This window comes from Amblyraja radiata, chromosome 39 (assembly GCF_010909765.2).
Source record: "Amblyraja radiata isolate CabotCenter1 chromosome 39, sAmbRad1.1.pri, whole genome shotgun sequence".
NCBI lineage: Eukaryota > Metazoa > Chordata > Chondrichthyes > Rajiformes > Rajidae > Amblyraja > Amblyraja radiata.
The window spans coordinates 6,676,919-6,700,367 of NC_045994.1; the positions used below are offsets into that span (position 1 = coordinate 6,676,919).

General features: G+C 48.0%; 1 protein-coding gene across 1 annotated transcript; it reads left to right on the forward strand.

Moving 5' to 3' along the window:
- Positions 1-554: 554 nt before the first annotated feature.
- tcim (transcriptional and immune response regulator) lies at positions 555-1,507 on the forward strand. Its single transcript, XM_033013916.1, has one exon. It carries the CDS (start codon positions 631-633, stop codon positions 949-951), a length of 321 nt encoding a protein of 106 aa, XP_032869807.1. The 5' UTR covers positions 555-630; the 3' UTR covers positions 952-1,507.
- Positions 1,508-23,449: the final 21,942 nt, after the last annotated feature.

The window sequence follows — 23,449 nt, forward strand, 5'->3', positions numbered from 1 at the left end:
ATTTCTATGTTTCTATGATATGGGGAGAAGGCAGGAACGGGATACTGATTGGGGATGATCACGTTGAATGGTGGTGCTGGCTCGAAGGGCCGAATGGCCTACTCCTGCACCTATTGTCTATTGACTATTGTCCATAATTCCACAGATTCACAACTCTCTGGGTGGAAATGTTTTTCCTCATCTCAGTCCTAAATGGCCTACCTCTTATGCTTAAACTGTGATATTGATAGGATTCTGAGAATATATTGAACCACAGCTTTGCTTGGCATCTAAGGAATGTGTTTGGTAGGAAGTGTATCTGGTTTTACTTTTAGTTTGCGAAATAGATTCCAATAAATGTTAATCCTTTAATTTCTGGGGCGGTGGTGGGGGGGGGGGGGGGGTGTTACAAGAAGTGCAATGGGCAGATGTTCTTTAAATTGGCACATGAAGTTTCTGTGTGTGTTTTTAAAATAGACTCAAGAGGTGGAGCGATGGAAGGCGCCAGGGCTGGCCTGATGTTATCAGGGCAGACGCCCACTTGGGTCAGTGGTGGGACAATAAATAGCGGGCGCTCCGTAGTTCTGAGCCACTTCTCTGCAGACTTGTAGACCTTGTTGTGAGATTGACTGGCTCATAATTCTTCTGATCATGGAAGCGGCCGAGGAGTGCGGACCTTACGCTCAGCTGGTCAGCCCTCTGGTTTACGGACAGAGGTTCGACACACACCTCCGCAAGGCAGCCCTGCCGGACATCTTCCACTCGGTCAATCACACGGCCATGCAGAGGCTCTTCCAGAGAGCCGGAGACAAGAAGGCAGAGGAGAGGGCGAGCATCATCTGCACTAACCAGAGCAGCGAGGAGATCAATCGGGCTCTGCTGGCGCTCCGGGTGCGGAGGCGAGAGAAACTCACCCAGATCTTTCGCCTGGGCTGGAAATCGGTGAAACTCCTATCAGGGAGCCACACCTGAGTGACTTTTTTTCCACCACCCACCGGCCTGTGGGACACTTTGCAAACAGCTGCAGACGCTCGCATCTCATTCTGTGACTTTTCACGAGTGTGAAAAAAAAAAATTTCACAGTGAAATGGCAAGAACAGAAATAAACTCGCCACTTGCATTTCATAGATGCGTGAATTCATGCCGACAGAGACTCTGCAAGATGCCCAAATTAAGGGACTATGAATATGTCGACCATCGGGTGCAAACGAGGACTGTTAAAAACCAGCAGCTTCAGAACAAGTGCAGGGAGGGAACTGCAGGTGCTGGTTTACACCGAAGACAAAGTGCTGGAGGAACGCTGCGCGACAGGCAGCATCTCTGCAGAGAGAAGGAACGGGCGACGTTTCGGGTCGAGGCCCTTCTTTAGATCTTCAGAACAAGATCAGCTGAAGAACTTTTCAAAAGAACTTTTCAAAAGAACTTTTCAAAATACAGTAACTCAGGGAGAAACTGGTGAACAGTCGCTGAGGACGGCTGCTTCGTGAATTATGCTGTGATTCCATAATTTAATAAATAATGAAAACTATTTATGTGTTGGTTGTTTCTTAAGGTCGCCTCTCCAAGTTAACAGTGAGCTCCTTAAAGTTCATATTTAAAAAAATAAGTTGGTTGTCAAGGGGATAATGTGTTTTAAGTGTGTAGAAAGGAACTGCAGATAGACACAAAACGCTGGAGTAACTCAGCGGGACAGGCAGCATCTCTGGAGAGAACTAAGGAATGGGTGTTCAAGGTACACAAAAATGCTGGAGAAACTCAGCGGAATGGGTGATGTTTCGGGTCGAGACCCTTCTTCAGACAAAGGAACTGCAGATGCTGGTTTAAACGGAAGGTAGACACAAAGTGATGGAGTAACTCGGCGGGTCGGGCAGCATCTATGGAGGAAAAGGATGGGTGACGTTTCGGGGTCAGGAGTGTTACAAGTGTTGAGCGATTTTAATAATGTCTCTTTTTGACAAACTCGGATCTTAAAAGAAGGGAGACAAGTTTAGTGTCGCTTCATTTAGCTCAGCTTCGCTCGGTTGAGGGCAACTTAATAGAAACATAGAAAATAGGTGCAGGAGGAGGCCATTCAGCCCTTCGAGCCAGCACCACCATTCATAGTGATCATGGCTGATCGTCCCCTATCAATAACCCGTGCCTGCCTTCTCCCCACATCCCTCGACTCCACTAGCCCCTAGAGCTCTATCTAACTCTCTCTTAAATCCATCCAGTGATTTGGCCTCCACTGCCCTCTGTGACAGGGAATTCCATAAATTCACAACTCTCTGGGTGAAAACGTTTTTTCTCACCTCAGTCTTAAATGACCTCCCCTTTATTCTAAAAGACTGTGGCCCCTGGTTCTGGATTCGCCATGAGTGTGTGGCCAGGATGGTGTGGGTCTTTGATGATACTGCCAGCCTTTTTGAGGCAGCGACTGCGATAAATCCCCTCGATGGAAGGAAGGTCAGAGCCGATGATGGACTGGGCAGTGTTTACTACTTTTTGTAGTCTTTTCCTCTCCAGGGCGCTCAAATTGCCGAACCAAGCCACGATGCAACCCAATTAATCTAGAAACCCGGACGTCTTTGGAGTGTGGGAGGAAACCGAAGACCTCGGAGTAAACCCACGCAGGTCACGGGGAGAACGTACAAACTCCGTACAGACAGCACCCGTAGTTGGAATCAAGCCCGGGTCTTTACAACTGTGCCACCCAGAGCACTTCTGCTCGGGAGTGATGGGAGAATCTTTTGGAACTGGCAAGAAAGTGTTTTGCACAATGAAGGTCTTACCGGAGTTGTGCTGTTAGCGAACCAGTCAGTTTCAATTGCAGATTCACATGGGAAGGCATAATACATAGTGTGTAGGAAAGAACTGCAGATGCTGGTTTAAATCGAAGGTAGACACAAAATGCTGGAGTAACTCAGCGGGACGGGCAGCATCTCTGGAGAGAAGGAATGGGTGATGTATCGGGTCGAGACACTTCTTCAGAGTGATGTCAGGGAGTGGGCGGTACGGAGATAACATGTGGTCGGAGACAGTAAGACTGGTCGGAGAACTGGGAAGGGGGAGGGATGGAGAGAGAGGGAAAGTAAGGGCTATTTGAAGTTAGAGAAGTCAATGTTCATACCGCTGGGGTGGAAGCTGCCCAAGCGAAATACGAGGTGCTGTTCCTCCAATTTGCGCTGGGCCTCACTCTGACAATGGAGGAGGCTCAGGACAGAAAGGTCAGATTGGGAATGGGATGAGGGGGAATTGAAGTGTTGAGCCACTGGGAGATCAGGTAGGTTAAGGCGATCTGAGCGGAGGTGTTCAGCGCAACGGTCGGCAAGCTTGCGCTTGGTCTCGCCGATATACAGGAGTCCACACCTGGAACAGCGGATACAGTAGATGAGGTTGGAGGAGGTGCAAGTGAACCGTTGCCTTACCTGGAAACATTGTCGGGGTCCTTGGATGGAGTCGAGGGGAGAGGTATAGGGACAGGTGTTGCATCTCCTGCGGTTGCAGGGAAAGTACCTGGGGAGGGGGTGGTTTGGGTGGAAAGGAACGAGTTAACCATGGAGTTGCGGAGGGAACGGTCTCTGCGGAAAGCAGAAAGGGGTGGAGATGAGAAGATGTTCAAGAAGGAACTGCAGATGCTGGAAAATCGAAGGTAGACAAAAATGCTGGAGAAACTCAGCGGGTGCGGCAGCATCTATGGAGCGAAGGAAATAGGCGACGTTTCGTTTGGAATTGCGATTGGAAACCCGAGCTAAACTGAAAGCGCTGGAGGAACTCAGCGGGTCAGGCAGCATCTGGGGAGGGAATGGGCAGACGACGATTCAGGTCGAGTCCTGGTAAAAGAGAGAAAGGAACACAGTGGGAGTGGGATACCCAAAGTTGCATTATACAATATTGATACTATTGCAGAGCAACAAGTGTAGGAGTCTGAAAACTGTTACACCAGGACTAAGAATAAATTCTTCCCAACAAACATCATGTTCCTGAACACTACATCACATTAACTTCAACGATGAATTATGGACTGACTGGTTGCGCTAAACTTTTATTTTTGCATTCGTAATGTGGTAGAGTCATAGAGTCATACAGCGTGGAAACATGCCCTTCGGACAACTTGCCCACATTAATAATAATAATAATGGATGGGATTTATATAGCGCCTTTCTAATACTCAAGGCGCTTTACATCGCATTATTCATTCACTCCTCAGTCACACTCGGTGGTGGTGAGCTACTTCTGTAGCCACAGCTGCCCTGGGGCAGACTGACGGAAGCGTGGCTGCCATTCTGCGCCTACGGCCCCTCCGACCACCACCAATCACTCACACACATTCACACACAGGCAAAGGTGGGTGAAGTGTCTTGCCCAAGGACACAACGACAGTATGCACTCCAAGCGGGATTCGAACCGGCCACCTTCCGGTCTCCAGCCGAACACTTAGCCCATTGTGCCAGCTGTTGTCCCGACATTGACCAGCATGTCCCAACTGCACTAGTCCCATCTGCCTGCGTTTGGCCCATATCCTTCTAAATCCCTATCCTGTCCACGTATCTGTTTCTTAAACATTGTTATAGTCCCAGCCACAACTACCTCCTCCGGCAGCTCGTTCCATACACCCACCACCCTTTGCGTAGTTACTCCTCAGGTTCCTATGAAATCTATCCCCCCCCCCCCCCCCTCCCCTCACCTTAAACCTATGTCCTCTGGTTTTCGATTCCCCTACTCTGGACAAGAATCTCTGCATTTGAATTCATTAATTGGTACTGAATTCATTGAATTTTTGCTCATTATATAGTATCTATGCGTATTGTATTTACAGGCCTGTTAGAACAATGAACATAGAAGGAACAGGCCCTTCGGCCCACAATGTCTGTGCCGAACACGATGTCAAGAGCAATCCTGATCTGTCTGCGTGCGATCCACATCTTTGCACATCCATGTGCCTTTCCAAACACTTTTTAAACATCCCGATTGTATCTGCCTCCATCACCACCAGTGAGTTCCAGGCATTCGCAAACCCCTGTGCATAAACCTATCTGAAGAAGGGTCCCGACCCGAAATGTTACCTGTCCATGTTCTCCAGAGATGCTGACTGTCCCGTTGAGTTACCCCAGCACTTTGTGTCCCTCTGTGGAAAAAAATGTCCTTTAAACTTTGCCCCTTTATCTTAATGTTATGCCCTCTATTATTTGATATTTCCATCGAGGTGGAAAAATAAGGTTCGGACTGTCCACCCTATCTATAATGTTATAATCTACTAGACCAAGTGCAGACCCGTTGGGTCTGTTTCCCCAACGGCGTTTGCGGGGGGGGGGGGGGGGGGGGGGGGGGGGGGGGGGAGAGGAGGAGGAGGAAATGGGATAGATTTGGGAGGGAAAGGAGAGCGGGGTAGGGGGTGAGAGATGGGGAGAGAGATGTGGGGAGGGGGATGGGGAAGATTGGGAGGAGGGAGGGAGGGGGAGAGGGGTGGGGGAGAGAGGGGAAAGAGTGGGGAGGGAGAGTGGAGGGGAAGGGGGAGAGAAGTAGAAGAGTGGGAGGGAGGAGGAGAGGGTAGGGGGCAGTGATGGAAGAGGGACAGAGAGATGGGGGAAGGGGGTGGGGGGGAGAGGGAAGGGGTGGGGTAGAGGAAGGGGGTTTGGAGAGAGGGATTGGAGAGGGAGAGGGTGAGGAGAGGGAGAGGGGGAGGAGAGAAGGGGGAGAGAGAAGTGGAAGAGTGGGGAAGGGAGGAGGGGTAGAGGGTAGCGGGAGTGGTGGAAGAGAGACGGGGGAGTGGTGGAAGAGGGACAGAGGGGAAGGGGTGGGGGAGAGAGGGGAAGGGAGGGGAATAGAGGGTTGGGGGTGGGAGAGGCGTCGGGTAAGGGGATTGAAGTGGAAGAGTGGGGAGGGAGGGATAGGGGGAGTGGTGAAAGAGGGACAGAGGGGTAGGGGGAAGAGAGGGAAGGGGGGTGGGGGAGAGAGGGATGGGTGGGAGAGGGAGAGGGGTGAGAAGAGGGAAACATAGAAGCATAGAAATTAAGTGCAGGAGTAGGCCATTCGGCCCTTCGAGCCTGCACCACCATTCAATATGATCATGGCTGATCATCCAACTCAGTATCCTATACCTGCCTTCTCTCCATACCCCCTGATCCCTTTAGTCTCAAGGGCCACATCTAACTCCCTCTTAAATATAAACAATGAACTGGCCTCAACTACCTTCTGCGGCAGAGAGTTCCAGAGACTCACCACTATCTGTGTGAAAAATGTTTTCCTCATCTCAGTACTAAAGGATTTCCCCTTTATCCTTAAACTGTGACCCGCTTGTCCTGGACTTCCCCAACATCGGGAACAATCTTCCTGCATCAGACAAATGCAATTCAGGACTTTTCTCTTCACAAGCAAAGTCAGAATGACGGTTAGTGAAGAATTCGAATAATCGCTGAGCGTTCAGATGCTGCGAGCGCCTCCTGCACCATGGGGTGGGGGGGGGCAGCGTGTGTCGTCACACACAAAGATCTTGTAGCGGAGAGCTCTGCTATAAGATCTTTGGTCACATACTAAGCACGCGCCTCCACAAACAGATGAGCGTCTTCTTGAATGGAGAGCGCGTGGCCGCCTCCACAAACAGTCACACACACTGAGGACCCGACCCACAAAAAATATTTTGTGAGGAAGGGGAGGAGGGGGGTGGAGAGGGAGAGGGGGATGGGGGGGGGAGAAGAGGGGGAGGAGAGGATGGGGGAGAGAGGTGAAGGGGGGGGGAGGGGTTGGAGCGGGCGTGCATGAGCGAAGAAGAGAAAAGGGCAGAAGAGAGAGAGAGGCTGGTACAACAACAAAAAGCTGGATAAACTCAGCGGGTGCAGCAGCATCTATGGACCGAAGGAAAAGGGCAACGTTTTTGGCCGAAACCCTTCTTCCGCGTTTCGGCCAAAAACGTTGACCATTCAATTCGCTCCACCCGCTGAGTTTATCCAGCTTTTTTTTATGTCTACCTTCGATTTTCCAGCATCTGTAGTTCCTTCTTAAAGACAGAGACTGTGCACGGTAAGGGAATGAGGAGGGAGAGGGGGAAGCGTGTGGAGGGAGGGGGAGAGTGGGATGGGAGGGGGAGAGTTGTGGGGGGAGAGAGGGGAAAGAGTGTGGGGGGGGAGGGGAGGAGAGAAGTGGAAGAGTAGGGAGGGAGGGGGAGAGGGGTAGCAGGAGTGGTGGAAGAGGGACAGGGGGAGTGGTGGAAGAGGGACAGAGGGGTAGGGGAAGGGGTGGGGGAGAGAGGGGAAGGGAGGGGGAGATAGGGGTGGAGGAGGGAGAGGGGTGGGGTAAGGGGAGAGAAGTGGGAGAGGGAGGGGTAGGGGGAGTGGTGGAAGAGGGACAGAGGGGAAGGGGGCGGGGAGAGAGGGAAGAGGGTGGGGTAGAGAGGGAAGGGGTGGGGGAGAGAGGGATGGAAGAGGGGTGAGGAGAGGGAGAGGGGGAGGAGAGAAGGGGGAGAGAAGTGGAAGAGTGGGGAGGGAGGGAGGGGTAGCGGGAATGGTGGAAGAGGGACGGGGGAGTGGTGGAAGAGGGACAGAGGGGTAGGGGAAGGGGTGGGACAGGGAGGGGAAGAGAGAGGGGTGAGGGAGGGAGAGGGGTGGGGTAAGGGGAGAGAAGTGGAAGAGTGGGGAGGGAGGGGTAGAGGGACTGGTGGAAGAGGGACAGAGGGGTAGGGGAAGGGGGCGGGGGGAGAGAGGGAAGGGGGTGGGGTAGAGCGGGAAGGGGGGTGGGGGAGAGAGTGATGGGTGGGAGAGGGAGAGGGGTGAGGAGAGGGAAACATAGAAACATAGAAATTAAGTGCAGGAGTAGGCCATTCGGCCCTTCTAGCCTGCACCACCATTCAATATGATCATGGCTGATCATCCAACTCAGTATCCTGTACCTGCCTTCTCTCCATACCCCCTGATCCCTTTAGCCACAAGGGCCACATCTAAATCCCTCTTAAATATAGCCAATGAACTGACCTCAACTACATTCTGTGGCAGAGAATTCCAGAGATTCACCACTCTCTGTGTGAAAAATGTTTTTCTCATCTCTGTCCTAAAGGATTTCCCCCTTATCCTTAAACTGTGGCCCCTTGTTCTGGTCTTCCCCAACATCCGGAACAATCTTCCTGCATCTAGCCTGTCCAACCCCTTAAGAATGTTATACGTTTCTATAAGATACCCCCTCAATCTTCTAAAATCTAGCGAGTACAAGGCGAGTCTATCCAGTCTTTCTTCATTTGAAAATCCTGACATTCCAGGAATCAGTCTGGTGAACCTTCTCTGTACTCCCTCTATGGCAACAATGTATTTGAGCATTGGGCATTGTGACATCACACGATGGAACGTTCACCAGGGGCTGGGGCTCCTGCAAAGGCATATGTAAATGAATCCATTCCGATTGGACATCTGTGAGCATCAGGCATTGTGACATCACACAATGGAACGTTCACCAGGGGCTGGGGCTGGTGCTGATTCTATGGGTGAGAAGCCAGTTTATTTTTGAAATATTGGGGGGGGGGGGGGGGGGGGAAGGATTTTATTAAAAACGTGTACTTAAAGACAACGAAATGTAATGAGGAGCGGATACTTAGAAAGAAAAGTGAAATCTCTACCGAAATGGAAAAGATGTCGGCGATTCTTCGTCTGGTTTCGGAGTTGCAGTGAATCAAAGGAAGAAATGCAGCCGGAAGCCGTACATGTAAATGGATCCATGGACATCTGCGAGCAATTGGACATCTGCGAGCATTGGGCATTGTGATTGGACATCTGCGAGCATTGGGCATTGTGATTGGACATCTGCGAGCATTGGGCATTGTGACATCACACGATGGAAATGAATCAAAAGGCAGAAAGGCAGCCGGACGGACGGCAGGCGACAGGCACACAGTTTTATATATTAATAGAAGATGGATAGATATACCGCTCCTAATTGTATATACTTCTATCAGGTCTCTCCGCAACCTCCTGCGTTCCTGCTTTGATGCTGCAAATAATAACGCCATTGTTCCTGTGTCCAATGTTCCGGTAAATCGGACAATTCCGCATTCTTGACTCTTACAGGCACCTTTGAAATGATGTAACTCTGTCAGAGAATGTCTGGAACATTCTGTCCGGGCCACTAACTCGTAAACAGTAGACAGTTTTCCAAATTAACACTGACTCTTGCATGCATACTCTGACTCTGCAAATTCCTGAACAGATTGTCCGGGATCTGTGTACAGTCCTCATACGGGTGCTGTCTGTACGGAGTTTGGCTGTTCTCCCTGTGACTGCGTGTGTTTTCTCCGCTTTCTTTCCACACTCCAAAGACGTACATGTTTGTAGATTGTTAACTGTCCCTGGTGTATAGAATATTGTATCGTTGGTCTTCTGACCTATCTTCGGTTTAAACCAGCATCTGCAGTTCCTTCCTAAACTAAAATCATGATACATTAAAAAAGAGATTTCCTGGAACGAGTGTCTGTTTCATTTTCCCGTGGAACGTGCCAATTTAATATTTCTTGAGCTCCCTCTGTGATTGAAGTGAGAGAAGTCAGGAGACTTTTCAGATTATCATTGACACCAAATATTACACAGACTGACAGCCAGGATGAGACCTGCCTTGCGGTGTTTGAGCAGTCAGATGCTGCAAAGTGCACCACGCAGAATGTTTTTATTCGTTTTCAACTGTGGGGCACCTTCATGCCTCACTGGTTGGAAGGGAGATATTAAACATGACACCTTGCATTGGAGTTGATAAGGTCATAAGTGATAGAGGCAGAATTAGGCCATTCGGCCCATCAAGTCTATTCTGCCATTCAATCATGGCAGATCTATCTCTCCCACCAAACCCAATTCTCCTGCCTTCTCCCCGTAACCTCTGACACCCGTACTAATCAAAATCTCACCATCTCTGCCGTAAAAATATCCAATGACCTTGGCATTCACAGCCTTCTGTGGCAAAGAATTCCCACCCACTTGTGACTAAATAAATTCCTCCGCATCTCCTTCCTAAAGGAACGTCCTTTCATTCTGAGGCTATGACCTCTAGTCCTAGACTCTCCCACTAGTGGAAACATCCTCTCCACATCCACTCTATCCAGGCCTTTCACTATTCGGTATCTTTCAATGAGATCATCTGCTTTCCTGTATTATGCGCTCCAAAGATGTGACACTCCACAGCCAGCTGTGAGAGATGGATAACCGAACCTCACGTCTTCTTCACTTTTATATTGAGAGGCCATTTGGCCCACTAAGTCTGTGCCAGCTCGCCCCCACTTGTGGGCGGCACACTGGCGCAGCTGGTAGCGATGCCATCTCATAGTGGCAGAGCCCCCAGTGTGATCCTTTACTAGATAGAGATAGGGTCAAACAGCACGGAAACAGGCCATTCGGCCCACATTGCCCGCACCGACCAACATGCCCCATCTGCACTAGTCGCATCCACCTGCATTTCGTCCATATCCCTCTAAACCTATCCTATCCATGTACTGTCCAAATGTTTGATAAACATTGCGATAGTCCCTACCTCAGCTACCCCCTCTGGTCAGCTCGTCCAATATATCCTAACATTCTTTGTGTAAAAGAGTTGCCCCTCAGGTTCCTATTAAATCTTTTCTCCCTCACCTTAAACCTATGCCCTCTGGTTCTTGATTCCCCTACTCAGGGTAAAAGACTCTGTGCATTTACCCGATCTATTCCTCTCATGATCCTATACACCTCTCATCCTCCTGATCACCCCTCATCCTCTTGCGCCAAGGAATAAAGTTCTAACCTGCTCAACCTCATACTATTGCTCAGGTCCTCGAGTCCTGGCAACATTCTCGTAAATCTTCTCACACCCATGCCAGCTGCACCCATCTAGATCCTGAACTCGGGTGCTTTCTGCGTGGAGTTTGCATGTTCTCCCTGCGACCACATAGGTTTCCTCCAAGTGCTCCACTTGTCAGATGTGGACATACCCTATAACAACTGAGCCCAATCCACCCACCCTAGCTTCCGCCTAACGACAGTGTAGTCTGCCTTGCCCCAAAGAACTCCGACTCCAACTGGTCCAGAACGCAGCCGCCCGACTCATTACCCACACCAAATCATGGCATCACATCACTCCAGTCCTCAAACAACTTCACTGGCTTCCCATCTCCCACCGGATCAACTACAAAATCCTGATCCTCACCTACAAAGCCCTCCACCATCTGGCCCCCCCATATCTCACTGACCTCCTCGCCCCCTATCAACCCTCACGGTCCCTCAGATCCACATCAGCCGGTCTCCTCTCCATCCACAAGTCCAACCTCCGCAGTTTTGGGGACAGAGCTTTCTCCAGGGCAGCTCCCAGGCTCTGGAACTCCCTCCCTCAACTGATCCGCAATTCTGTGTCCCTCACCATCTTCCAGTCCCGCCTCAAGACCCATCTCTTCACCTCTGCCTATCCTTAGCCCCACGTCCCCCTCCCTTTTCATCTGTGCATTAATTGCCTCATATTGTGTTTTGTATTGAATTCTGTCTTTACTTTGTGTACTAGTCATGTCTCTACTATTTATTTCATTCCCCTTACATGTTTTTCCTCTACCTGCTAAATTTTTGTAAGGTGTCCTTGAGACTCTTGAAAGGCGCCCATAAATAAAATGTATTATTATTATTATTATTATTAAAGAAGTACTGTCCCCCAACATCCAGACCTGTCCCTTTACAAAACAATCTTAAAATGTACATTGAAGATAGACACAAAAAGCTGGAGTACCTCAGTGGGTCAGGCAGCATCTCTGGAGAAAAGGATTGGGTGACGTTTTAGGTTGAGAGCCTTTAGATCGAGACCCTTGACCCGAAACGTCACCAATCCCTTTGCTCCAGAGATGCTGTCTGACCAGCTGAGTTACTTCAGCTTTTTGTCTCTCTCTTCAGTTTAAAGCAGCATCTGCAGTTCCTTCGTACGCATTAAAACTTATGGTGTTGTGATCACTATCTCCAAATGACAAGGCAAAGACAAATGATAGGCAGGTACAGGTGAGTACAGGTGAGGAGGGAGGTTTGATTAGCAGATGGGTGGAGTTAGTAACAAAGGTTAGAGGTGAAAAAGAGACAAGAAGGTGCCAGATTGGGAGAGAAGAGAAATCAAATGTGGTCAAAGCAAAAATGATCTGTGAAATTGGAGCATGGGTTGTTAAAGCGATGAAAAAGGCACATGGGAAAAGTTGGTGTGTAGCTGGGCGGCACAGTGGCGCAACAGGTAGAGCTACTTCCTCACAATGCCAGAGGCCAGGGTTCGATCCTGACCTTGGGTTCTGTCCGTGTAGAAAATTTGCACGTTCTCACTGTGACTGTGTGGGATTCCTCCGGGTGCTCCGGCTTCCTCCTACATCTCAAAGACGTGCGGGTTTGTGGGTTAATTGGCCGTCTGTAAACCATCCCAGTGTGCAGGGAGTGGATGGGATAGTGGGATAACATAGAACTAGAGTGAACGGGTGATCGATGGTCATTGTGGACTCGGTGGGCCGAAGGGCCTGTTTCTATGCTGCATCTGTCTCCAAACTCTCTCTTGAAAGAGCTATTAAATGTGATTAGTATAGTCAGTCAGCACAGGCTTAGCGGGCTGAAGGGCCAGTTATTGTGCTGTGTGACTCTATGACTCTCTCACAGTGATTTTTAACGTTATGATGAAGCTCTGCTGGTATTGTCACTCGAATGGCTGATAAAATATGTTCGCATTAGCCATTCAGTGCCCCCCTGCAGTTTTCAGAATTGCTACCAAATCTGAACCACGATACAAAGAGAGTGAACATTTATGTTGGTAATCTTCAAAGCACAGATCAAGTTATTTAAGGCTGAAAATAAAATAGTTTACCCAAAGGGAAATTTGCATAGAACTGATTTGAGGCCAATTTGGATGTATTTTCAATGATAATCCACAGATAAATCCCCATAGAAATTATTTCATCTGGTTCATAATTTTGAGCTCATCTCTTTTGCATTTGAACAATGCTTAGGATTCTTTTGAATTAGAAATTAAAATCAGGTTTCGAGGCTTTTTTTTTAGACTAAGACTGTCACATCGAGTGCTGGTAAACCTTCTGCTTTGCAAGTGAAGGTTTAATGCTGCTTTCTTTAATGGGAGCTCATCCATCATAGATTGACTACATCATATCCGTACCCTGCTGCTCCCAATTAAATCTCCCTCCATGTAAGCATGTGTGACATAACTGTGCCAAATTTTGAAGGCTTCCCCTGGGTTTCTGCAGTTTAAAAAAAATAGTCTTCTTATTTATTTTTCGACATCCTTGGCAAGGACAGCATTTATTATCCATCCCATACTAATCCCAAAGAGTTGGTTTGTAAGACCAGATGAGCGTGTAGAAGGGTCTCGACCCGAAACGTCCCCTGTTCCTTTTTAGTTTTGCTTAGTTGAGAGAAACAGCGAGGAAACAGCCACCATCCGGTCCGCGATCCCCGCGCTTTAACTAGGGACAATTTACACTTATTACAAGTCAATTAACCGACAATTAACCTGTATGTCTTTGGAGTGTGGGAGGAAACCGAAGATCTCGGAGAAAGCCCACGCGGTCACAGGGGATAACGTACAACACCTGTAGTCGGGATCGAACCCGGGTCTCCAGCTCTGTTTTCGCTGTAAGGCAGCAACTCTGCCGCTGCGCCACCGCGGCTGCCCTATACGGAGTTTGTTCATCTGAAGAAGGGTCTCAACCCAAAACGTTACCCATTCCTTCTCTCCAGTGATGCTGCCTATCCTGCTGAGTTACGTCAGCATTTTGTGTTTCCCCCATAAATAAGCATGGTATATCCTCTCCATAAGATGGAGTATCTATAAATCTGCATATTCTTTCTCTCTTTGCAAATTGGTTCCATGTTGTACGAACTGGTGTCGGAGGAAATCTCTGCTCCTCCGACATGTCGGATTGTATTAGGCGAATGGGCAGCAAACTGGAGGCACAAGAGACTGCAGATGCGGGAACATTGTGCAATGGGCAGGAAGCAGATATAATTGTGGTTGTAATCTTGCAGTGCTAGCCCCAGGCTGCTCATAGTCACAGCTCCGCCATTAGTCCAGCAGCCCACTTGGCCTGTACCTGCTGGAGACACGCCATGGTCCATCCCAAATGTTCCCCAAATCCCCGCACAAGCTCACCTCAAAGTGTCTCAACCCGAAACGTCACCCATTCCTTCCCTCCAGAGATGCTGCCTGTCCAGCTAAGTTACTCCAGCTTTTTGTGTCCGATTTCGGTGTAATAATAAATAATAATGAAATAATAAATACCATTTATTGTCATTCAAACAGACATGGTTCGAACGAAATTTTGTTCCTGCAGTCATAACATCAAAAACAACCAAGACACACAATTTACATAAACATCCATCACAGTGAGTCTCCAAACACCTCCTCACTGTGATGGATGGCAAAAGTCTTGCTCTCTTGTCTCTTCCCTGTTCTTTTATTCTTCGCCCGAGGCGACTGGGGTCCCGATGTTAAAGCCCCCAGCAGACGATGGTAAGTCCTGCGGCCGTTAAAGCCGTGCGGGGCGATGTAAGGCTCTGCTCCGGGTCTTGATGTTAGGGTGGGCGATAATAATAATACATTTTATTTATGGGCGCCTTTTCAAGAGTCTCAAGGACACCTTACAAAAATTTAGCAGGTAGAGGAAAAACATGTAAGGGGAATGAAATAAATAGTAGAGACATGACTAGTACACAAATTAAAGACAGAATTCAATTCAAAACACAATATGAGGCAATTCATGCACAGATGAAAAGGGAGGGGGACGTGGGGCTAAGGATAGGCAGAGGTGAAGAGATGGGTCTTGAGGCGGGACTGGAAGATGGTGAGGGACACGGAATTGCGGATCAGTTGGGGGAGGGAGTTCCAGAGTCTGGGAGCTGCCCTGGAGAAGGCTCTGTCCCCAAAACTGCGGAGGTTGGACTTGTGGATGGAGAGGAGACCGGCTGATGTGGATCTGAGGGACCGTGAGGGTTGGTAGGGGTCGAGGAGGTCAGTGAGATATGGGGGGGCCAGATGGTGGAGGGCTTTGTAGGTGAGGACCAGGATTTTGTAAGTGATCCGGTGGGAGATGGGAAGCCAGTGAAGTTGTTTGAGGACTGGGGTGATGTGATGCCAGGATTTGGTGTGGGTGATGAGTCGGGCGGCTGCGTTCTGGACCAGTTGGAGTCGGTTGATGTAGGTGGAGCTGATGCCAAGGAGAAGTGAGTTGCAATAGTCCAGTCGGGAGGAGATGAAGGCATGGATGAGTCTTTCAGCAGCGGGAGGTGTGAGAGAGGGTCTGAGTTGGCGATGTTGCGGAGATGAAAGGTTTTAATGACATGGCGGATGTGAGGCTCAAGGGAGAGGGTGGAATCAAAGATCACGCCAAGGTTGCGGGCCTGGGGAGATGGGGAGACAGTGGTGCCGTCGATGGTTATTGATTTTGTTGAGTGTGGATTTGGAGCGATGGTAAGTCCCGCGGCCGTTAAAGCCGTGCCGGGCGATCTAAGACCCCGCACCGGGTCTTTTTGACCCCGCCATTCGGGCGGGAGAAGTTGCCGTTGCAGGTGCTCCGAAAAGCGGTCTCCCACCAGTGATCCACGAGCCTGCAGCTGGAGCCTCCGAAGCTCCGAAGTCGGGTCGCAACCGCGCGCCACCACAGCTCTCCACGCACCAATGTCGGCCAGCTCCACGATGGTGAGTCCGCAGGCTCCGCGACTGGAGCCCCCAGGTTGGAGGCTGCCGGTTCCACGATGTTAGGCACAACGACAACGGAGACCCGACAGGGGAAAGGTCGGGTCCCCGTACAGGGAAGAGATTAAAAAGTTTTAAAAGTACCCCCCCACCCTCCCACATAGACACATCTAAAAAATAAATCCAAAAACATACAACTAATGGGATAAAAAGAAAGAAACGACTGATGGACTGCAGTCGAGCCGCTGCCACAAGGTGGCGCCACACCGAAGACCAGCATCTGCAGTTCCTCCCTACACTGGTTCTGAAGCTGTGGTTTTAGTCCTTGTTTAGACGCGGTCATCAACAGTCCCTCGATTGGGCGTAAATTATATTAAAACACACGCATTCCCTTGCGCTGGAGAAAGAGCCCAGAAAAGGCCACACATTTACACGTGTACACGTGTGTATGTGTGTGTGTGTGTGTGTGTGTGTGTGTGTGTGTGTGTGTGTGTGTGTATGTATGTGCATATGTATGTATGTGTGTGTATATGTATGTGCGTGTGTTTGTGTGTGTGTGTGTGTATGTGTGTGTGTGAATGTATGTGTTTGTGTATATACTGTATGTGTGTGTGTTTGTGCATGTGTTTGTGTATATGTGAGTGTATGTGTGTGTATATGTGTGTGCGTATGCGCGTGTGCGTATGTGTGAGTACATGTGTGTGCGTTTGCGTGTGTGTGTGCGTGTGCATATTGTGTGTGTCTGCGTGTGTGTATATATATGCGAGTGTATGTGTGTGTGTGCATGTTCTGTGTGTAGGTGCGAGCGTGTGCGAGTACATGTGTGTGTCTTTGTGTGTGTGTGTGTGTGCGCATGTGTGCAAGTGTCTGCAGGGTGGTTGTGAGGGTGGGTATATTTTCCTTTATGTGACTATGTACACATCTGTGTCCATTGTGTATATGTGCATGCGTGCGTGTTAATTTGTGTGTGTGTGTGTACGCGTGCATGCATTTGCATGTGTGTGTGCGTGCTAGTATGCGTGAACTTGCGTGTAAGTGTGTGATGTGTTCATTAGTGTGTGTAAGTATCCGTGCAGCAGGATGGAGAGGAGCTCGATGCTGATCTTTAGGCTATTTTAAGTGATGCTTTCCACAGTTCATTTGCAGAAGCAATTTTATACTAATTGCAACATGTGCCATTTTGTGAAATGTCTTGCCTTCATTAACTTCCAGTTTGGATGTAATATTCTGTAATGACATAACGAGCAAAGCCCATCATCAGATTACAATGTTTCTAATCTGTAGATTTTAATAAAATTTTGCTTCTCATTTCCCAAGTCTACCATTGCTGAATATTTCTGCCGACAAGATTATTATTGCAGTAAGGCTTTGTGTGTTGGCTTATTTGAGTGTGAGTGATCGATGTTAATCTTATTTAAAGAATGAGACAAAGAACAATGTAATGCTCATTCATTCCTGCTCCAGCGGTGTGCAAATATAATATAGCCACTGTCAATTTAGATTATATTGTCTGTTCTGATGCCAACTGTGACAAGTTGAAGCATTAGAAGTTTATTTTTTTAAATATCGGTGACTGGAATTTGCTGAACACAAATAGAACTTCTAAAAGGACGTTCCTTTAGGAAGGAGATGAGGAGGAATTTCTTTTGTCAGGGGGTGGTTCACAAGTTCACAAGTTATAGGAGTAGAATTAGGCCATTCAGCCCATCGAGTCTACTACGCCATTCAATCATGGCTGACCTCTGCCTCCTAATCCCATTTTCGTGCCTTCTCCCCATAACCCTTGACACCCGTTCTAATCAAGAATTTGTCTATCTGCTTTAAAAATATCCACTGACTTGGCCTCCACAGCCTTCTGTGGAATCTGTGGAATTCTTTGCCACAGAAGTCTATGGAGGCCAAGTCAATTGATATTGATAAGGCAGAGATAAATTGATTCTTGATTAGTTCGGGTGTCAGGGGTTATGGGGAGAAGGCAGGAGAATGGGGTTAGGAGGGAGAGATAGATCAGCCATGATTGAATGGCGGAGTAGACTGGATGGGCCGAATGCTCCTGTCATTTATGATCTTATGAAATTATGACCATCCAAGACTTCCTGAAGCTCAATTTATAAGTATGGAAGTTGTCAAGTAGTCTAGATGGGCTGAATGGCCTAATTCTGCTCCTATCACTTATGACCTTATGACCTAAATATCTCATAAGAGATGAACTAATAAAATGGAGTCATAAGGTTATACAGCATGGAAAGAGGCCCTTTGGCCCACAGAGTACATACTGACCATCAAGCACCCATTTGACACTAATCCTAGTGTGTGGGATAGGATAGTATGGGTGATCGCTGGTCGGCGCGGACTCAGTGGGCCGAAGGGCCTATTTCCGCAATGAACCTCTAAAGTCTAAGGGTCCACACTGATGGTCCTAGCGTGACACTGCACGATTAGCTCTGATGGCCGTTCTACCGCGTGGGTTTTCTCCGTGTGCTCCGGTTTCCTCTCACATCTCAAGGACGGGCAGGTTTGTAGGTTAATTTTCATTTTGTTGCATTGTTTCTGTGAGAGGTTCACCAACATTCTGTTCAGCGTAACATTGCTCCGTTTTTAGTTTAGTTTAGAGATACGGCGTGGAAACAGGCCCTTCGGCCCACTGAGTCCGTCGACCAGCGATCCCCGCACATTAACACCATCCTACACACACACTAGGGACAATTTACGCACACACCAAGCTAATTAACATACCTCTTTGGAGTGTGGGAGGAAACTGAAGATCTCAGAGAAAACCCACGCATGTCACGGGAAGAATGTACAAACTCCGTACAGATGGCGGGATTGAACCCGGGTCTCCGGCGATGGAAGCGCTGTAATGCCCCTTGTATTGTATTGTATTGTATTGTATTGTATTGTATTGTATTGTATTGTATTGTATTGTATTGTATTGTCCCACTTAGGAAACCTGAACGGAACCTCTGGAGTCTTTGTGCCCCACCCAAGGTTTCCGTGCGGTTCCTGGAGGTTCCCGGAGGTTTTTGACAGTCTCCCTACCTACTTCCACTACCTGCAACCTCCGGCAACCACCTGCAACCTCCAGGAACCGCACGGAAACCTTGGGTGGGGCGCAAAGTCTCCAGAGGTTTCCGTTCAGGTTTCCTAAGTGGGACAGGGGCATAAGGCAGCAACTCTACTGCTGTGCCACCGTGCCGCTCTGAACCATGTAATGAGATTGTAGGCTTGAGGGCACCTCAGAGCATATGTTACTTGATAGTGTTAATTCTATGCAATGTATAGGGATGGTTTTGTTCAGTACTGGCAATGATTTGATAATGCAAAACAGCTTGAGATGCGGCATATTCCATTTATACAGTGTTTTAAAACATCCCAGGGCCTGGCGTATGAGTTTGATTTATTAAACTCATTCAAGCATACCTGCCAGAGTCCTGCCAGGTAGATACAAAGAGCTGGCGTAACTCAGCGGCACAGGCAGCATCTCTGAGGAATAGGTGACATAACAGGTCGAGACCCTTCTTCAGACTGAGAGTCGGGGGAAAGGGAAACGAGAGATATCGCCGGTGATGTAGAGAGTTATAGAACAAATGAATGAAAAATATGCAAAAAGTAGCGAGGATATAGGGGACAGGCCATTGTTAGCTGTGGGTTAGGTGAAAACGGGTTACAGACAATGAGACTTAACAAGACGACTTTGAAGCCAGTGTGACGACTTGGGTGGGTGTGGGATGGAGAGAGAGGATGATCAAGGAAAGGTGGAGCCCACAATGGTCCATTGTTGGACGTGGGATAGGTGATAACGAGTTATAAAGGCAGTGAGACTCAACAGTGAAACAAGTACAAGTACTAGGGTGGGGGAGGGATGGAGAGAGAGGGAATGCAAGGTTTACTTGAAGTTAGAGCAATCATTATTCACACCGCTGGGGTATAAGCTCCCCAAGAGAAATACGATGGGCGATTCCTCCAATTTGCGTTTGGCCTCACTCTGACAATGGATGAGGCCCAGGACAGAAAGGTCAGTGTGGGAATGGGACAGGGAGTTAAAGTGTTTGGCAACTGGGAGATCAGGTAGTCCCAGGCGGACTGAGCGGAGGAGTTCACCGTCGATATCTCTTCTTTCTCTTTCCCCTGACTCTGTCTGAAGAAGGGTCTCGACCCGTAACGTCACCTATTCCTCAAAGATGGTGCCTGTCCCGCTGAGTTACGCCAGCTCTTTTTGCCTACCTGAGCGGAGGAGTTCAGTGAAAGGATCGAGTGGTAATGTAGGTCTATTCGTATTCTTATACAGTTATAGATTCTCCCACAAGAGGAAAAGTGCTATCCACATTCACATTGCTTAATAAACTTTCTAAGGGTGGTAATGAAATGCCTTGTGGTGGTAAAGAAGGCATATGGTATTCTGCCCTTGATTGTTCAGGGCATTGAGTATAAGAGTCAGGAAGTCACAATGCAGCTGTATAGGATTGTTCAAGAAGGAACTGCAGGTACACAAAAAAGCTGGAGAAACTCAGCGGGTGCAGCAGCATCTATAGAGCGAAGGAAATAGGCAACGTTTTGAGCCAAAACCCTTCTTCAGACTGATAGGGGGTGGCGGGGAGAAGGAAGGAAAAAGGAGGAGGAGGAGCCTGAGGGCTGGGGGATAGGAGGAGACAGCCCGAGGGCTGAGGAAGGGGAGGAGACAGCAGGGGCTAACAAAATTGGGAGAATTCAATGTTCAAGCCCGCAGGCTGCAGACTCCCCAAGCGGAATATGAGGTGCTGTTCCTCCAATTTCCAGTGTTGCTCGCTCTGGCCATGGAGGAGACCCAGGACAGAGAGGTCGGATTGGGAATGGGAGGGGGAGTTGAAGTGCTGAGCCACCGGGAGGTCAGGTAGGTTCTTGCGGATCGAGCGGAGGTGTTCGGTGAAACGATCGCCCAACCTCCGCTTGGTCTCACCGATGTAGATCAGCTGACATCTAGAGCAGCGGATGCAGTAGATGAGGTTGGAGGAGATACAGGTGAACCTTTGTCGCACCTGGAACGACTGCTTGGGTCCTTGAATGGAGTCGAGAGGGGAGGCAGCTTTATAGGACTTTGGTTAGGCTGTGTTCAGAGTAGTGTGTGCAGTTCTGGTCGCCCCATTACAGGAAGGATGTGGAGGCTTTGGAAAGTGTACAGAGAAGGTTTACCAGAATTATGCCTGGATTAGGAAGTATTAGCTACAGGGAGAGCTTGGACAAACTCGGGATTGTTTTCTCTGGACCTGATAGAAGCATGGTAAAATTATGGGAGGTACAAGATAGGGTAGAGAGTCAGAACCTTTTCCCTAGGATAGGAAAAACAAATACTAGAGGGCATGGCTTTAAGGTAAGAGGGGCAAAGTGTCACGGAGATGTGTGGTGCAAGGTTTTTACACAGAGAGTGGCGAGTGCCTAGAATGTGGATGGTGGTGAAAGCAGATACAATAGTGGCATTTAAGGTACTTATTGATACGCTGGGAATGGAGGGATATGGGTTATCTGCAGGCAGATAAGGGTTAGCGTTGGCATTATGTTTGGCACAGACACTGGGGGGTGAAGAGCTTGTCCCTGTGCTGTACTGTTGAATATACACAAAAGCTGGAGTAACTCGGTGGGTCAGGCAGCGTCTCTGGAGAACAGGAATAGGTGACGTTTCACGTCGAGACCCTTCTTCAGACCCAAAACATCACCTATTCCAGTTTAAGAAGGAACTGCAGATGCTGGAAAATCGAAGGTACACAAAAGTGCTTGAGAAAACTCAGGGGGTGAGGCAGCATCTATGGAGTGAAGGACTATTCCTGTTCTCCAGGGATGCTGCCCGTCCCGCTGAGTTACTCGAGCTTTTTGTGTCCATCTTCGGTTTAAACCAGCATCTGCAGTTCAGTCCTGCAGTGTACAGTGTTTTATGTTGATCACTTGCAGGTTTGTAGCTGACTGACTTGGAGAAGTCCCAGAGTTGGGAGTACCGAAAGACTGCTGCTTTACAATGTACAGGTGAACCAGTCTGATGCAAAGGTTCATCAAGTTGACTCCGGTTTCTCACTCCACCAACACTGCTGGGCCTGCTGAGTAGCTCCGACATTTTCTGTCCGGATTAATTAACGGTCCTTTCACAACCTAATCATTCAGGCACATTAAAATTAAACTGCCAGCTGCCCTTGGGGAAACCATTGACAATTCGGAATGAGAGCAGGCACAATTTTTGATTAAAATGGGGGATTAGCAAGAAGGAGAGCAATTTAAATTTAATAGAGATTTGGGGATTTGTGTTCATATAACCGCAGGTTTACAGTCAGAACAGCCAGAAAATAGCATTCAAATTTGATGCCAATCATTTAGTAATTGTATAGGAAGGAACTGCAGATGCTGGTTTAAACTGTAGATAAACACAGAATGCTGGAGTAACTCAGCGGGACAGGCAGCATCGTCTCTGGAGAGAAGGAATGGGTGACGTTTCGGGTCGAGCCCATTTCTCGGTCTGAAGAAGGGTTCCGACCCAAAACGTCACCCATTCCTTCTCCTCAGAGGTGCTGCCTGGCCCGCTGAGTTACTCCAGCATTCTGTGTCTATTTAGTAATTGTAGTTGCTGGAACAACATTTAACCGAGACAACATCACGGGAGCAAAGAGATAGATGCTGCTTCACAAAATTGAATATTACCATAAAATCTGACATCTATATCTATCTTATACATATAAATCAAATCTTAGGTAGACACAAAATGCTGGAGTAACTCAGCGGGACTGGAGAGAAGGAATGGGTGACATTTCTGGTCGAGATCCTTCTTCTGCCTGTCCTGCTGAGTTACTCCAGCATTTTGTGTCTATCTTCAGTTTAAACCAGCATCTGCAGTTCCTTCCTACACATAAATAACATCTTATATATATATTTTAAAATCTTACATATATACCATTTTATATATATATTATATATATTATAAATATATGTTATAAATTATAAATTGTAAAATTATAATTAATATATATATATGCATAATATATACATGCATAATGTATATGTATGTATATATATAATTGTAAAATTATAATTAATATAGAAACATAGAAACATAGAAAATAGGTGCAGGAGTAGGCCATTCGGCCCTTCGAGCCTGCACCGCCATTCAATATGATCATGGCTGATCATCCAACTCAGTATCCTGTACCTACCTTCTCTCCATACCCCCTGATCCCTTTAGCCACAAGGGCCACATCTAACTCCCTCCTAAACATAGCCAATGAACTGGCCTCAGCTACCTTCTGTGGCAGAGAATTCCACAGATTCACCACTCTCTGTGTGAAAAATGTTTTCCTCATCTCGGTCCTAAAAGATTTCCCCCTTATCCTTAAACTGTGACCCCTTGTTCTGGACTTCCCCAACATCGGGAACAATCTTCCTGCATCTAGCCTGTCCAACCCCTTAAGAATTTTGTAAGTTTCTATAAGATCCCCCCTCAATCTTCTAAATTCTAGTGAGTACAAGCCGAGTCTATCCAGTCTTTCTTCATTTGAAAGTCCTGACATCCCAGAATCAGTCTGGTGAACCTTCTCTGTACTCCCTCTATGGCAAGAAACTCTCTCTCCCAACTGCATATACATATATATATATATATATTGATTATAATTAATTATTATTTTACAATTATAAGATTATATGGAATATAGAAGATTATATGCAACACACACACACACACACACACACACACACACACACACACACACACACACACACACACACACACACACACACACACACACACACACACACACACACACACACACACACACACACACACACACACACACACACACACACAGTTAAATGTTGTCCCAGCAAC

Excerpts from the sequence above, each read along its gene's own strand:
- tcim (XM_033013916.1), top strand. The coding sequence starts at position 631 with ATGGAAGCGGCCGAGGAGTGCGGACCTTACGCTCAGCTGGTCAGCCCT.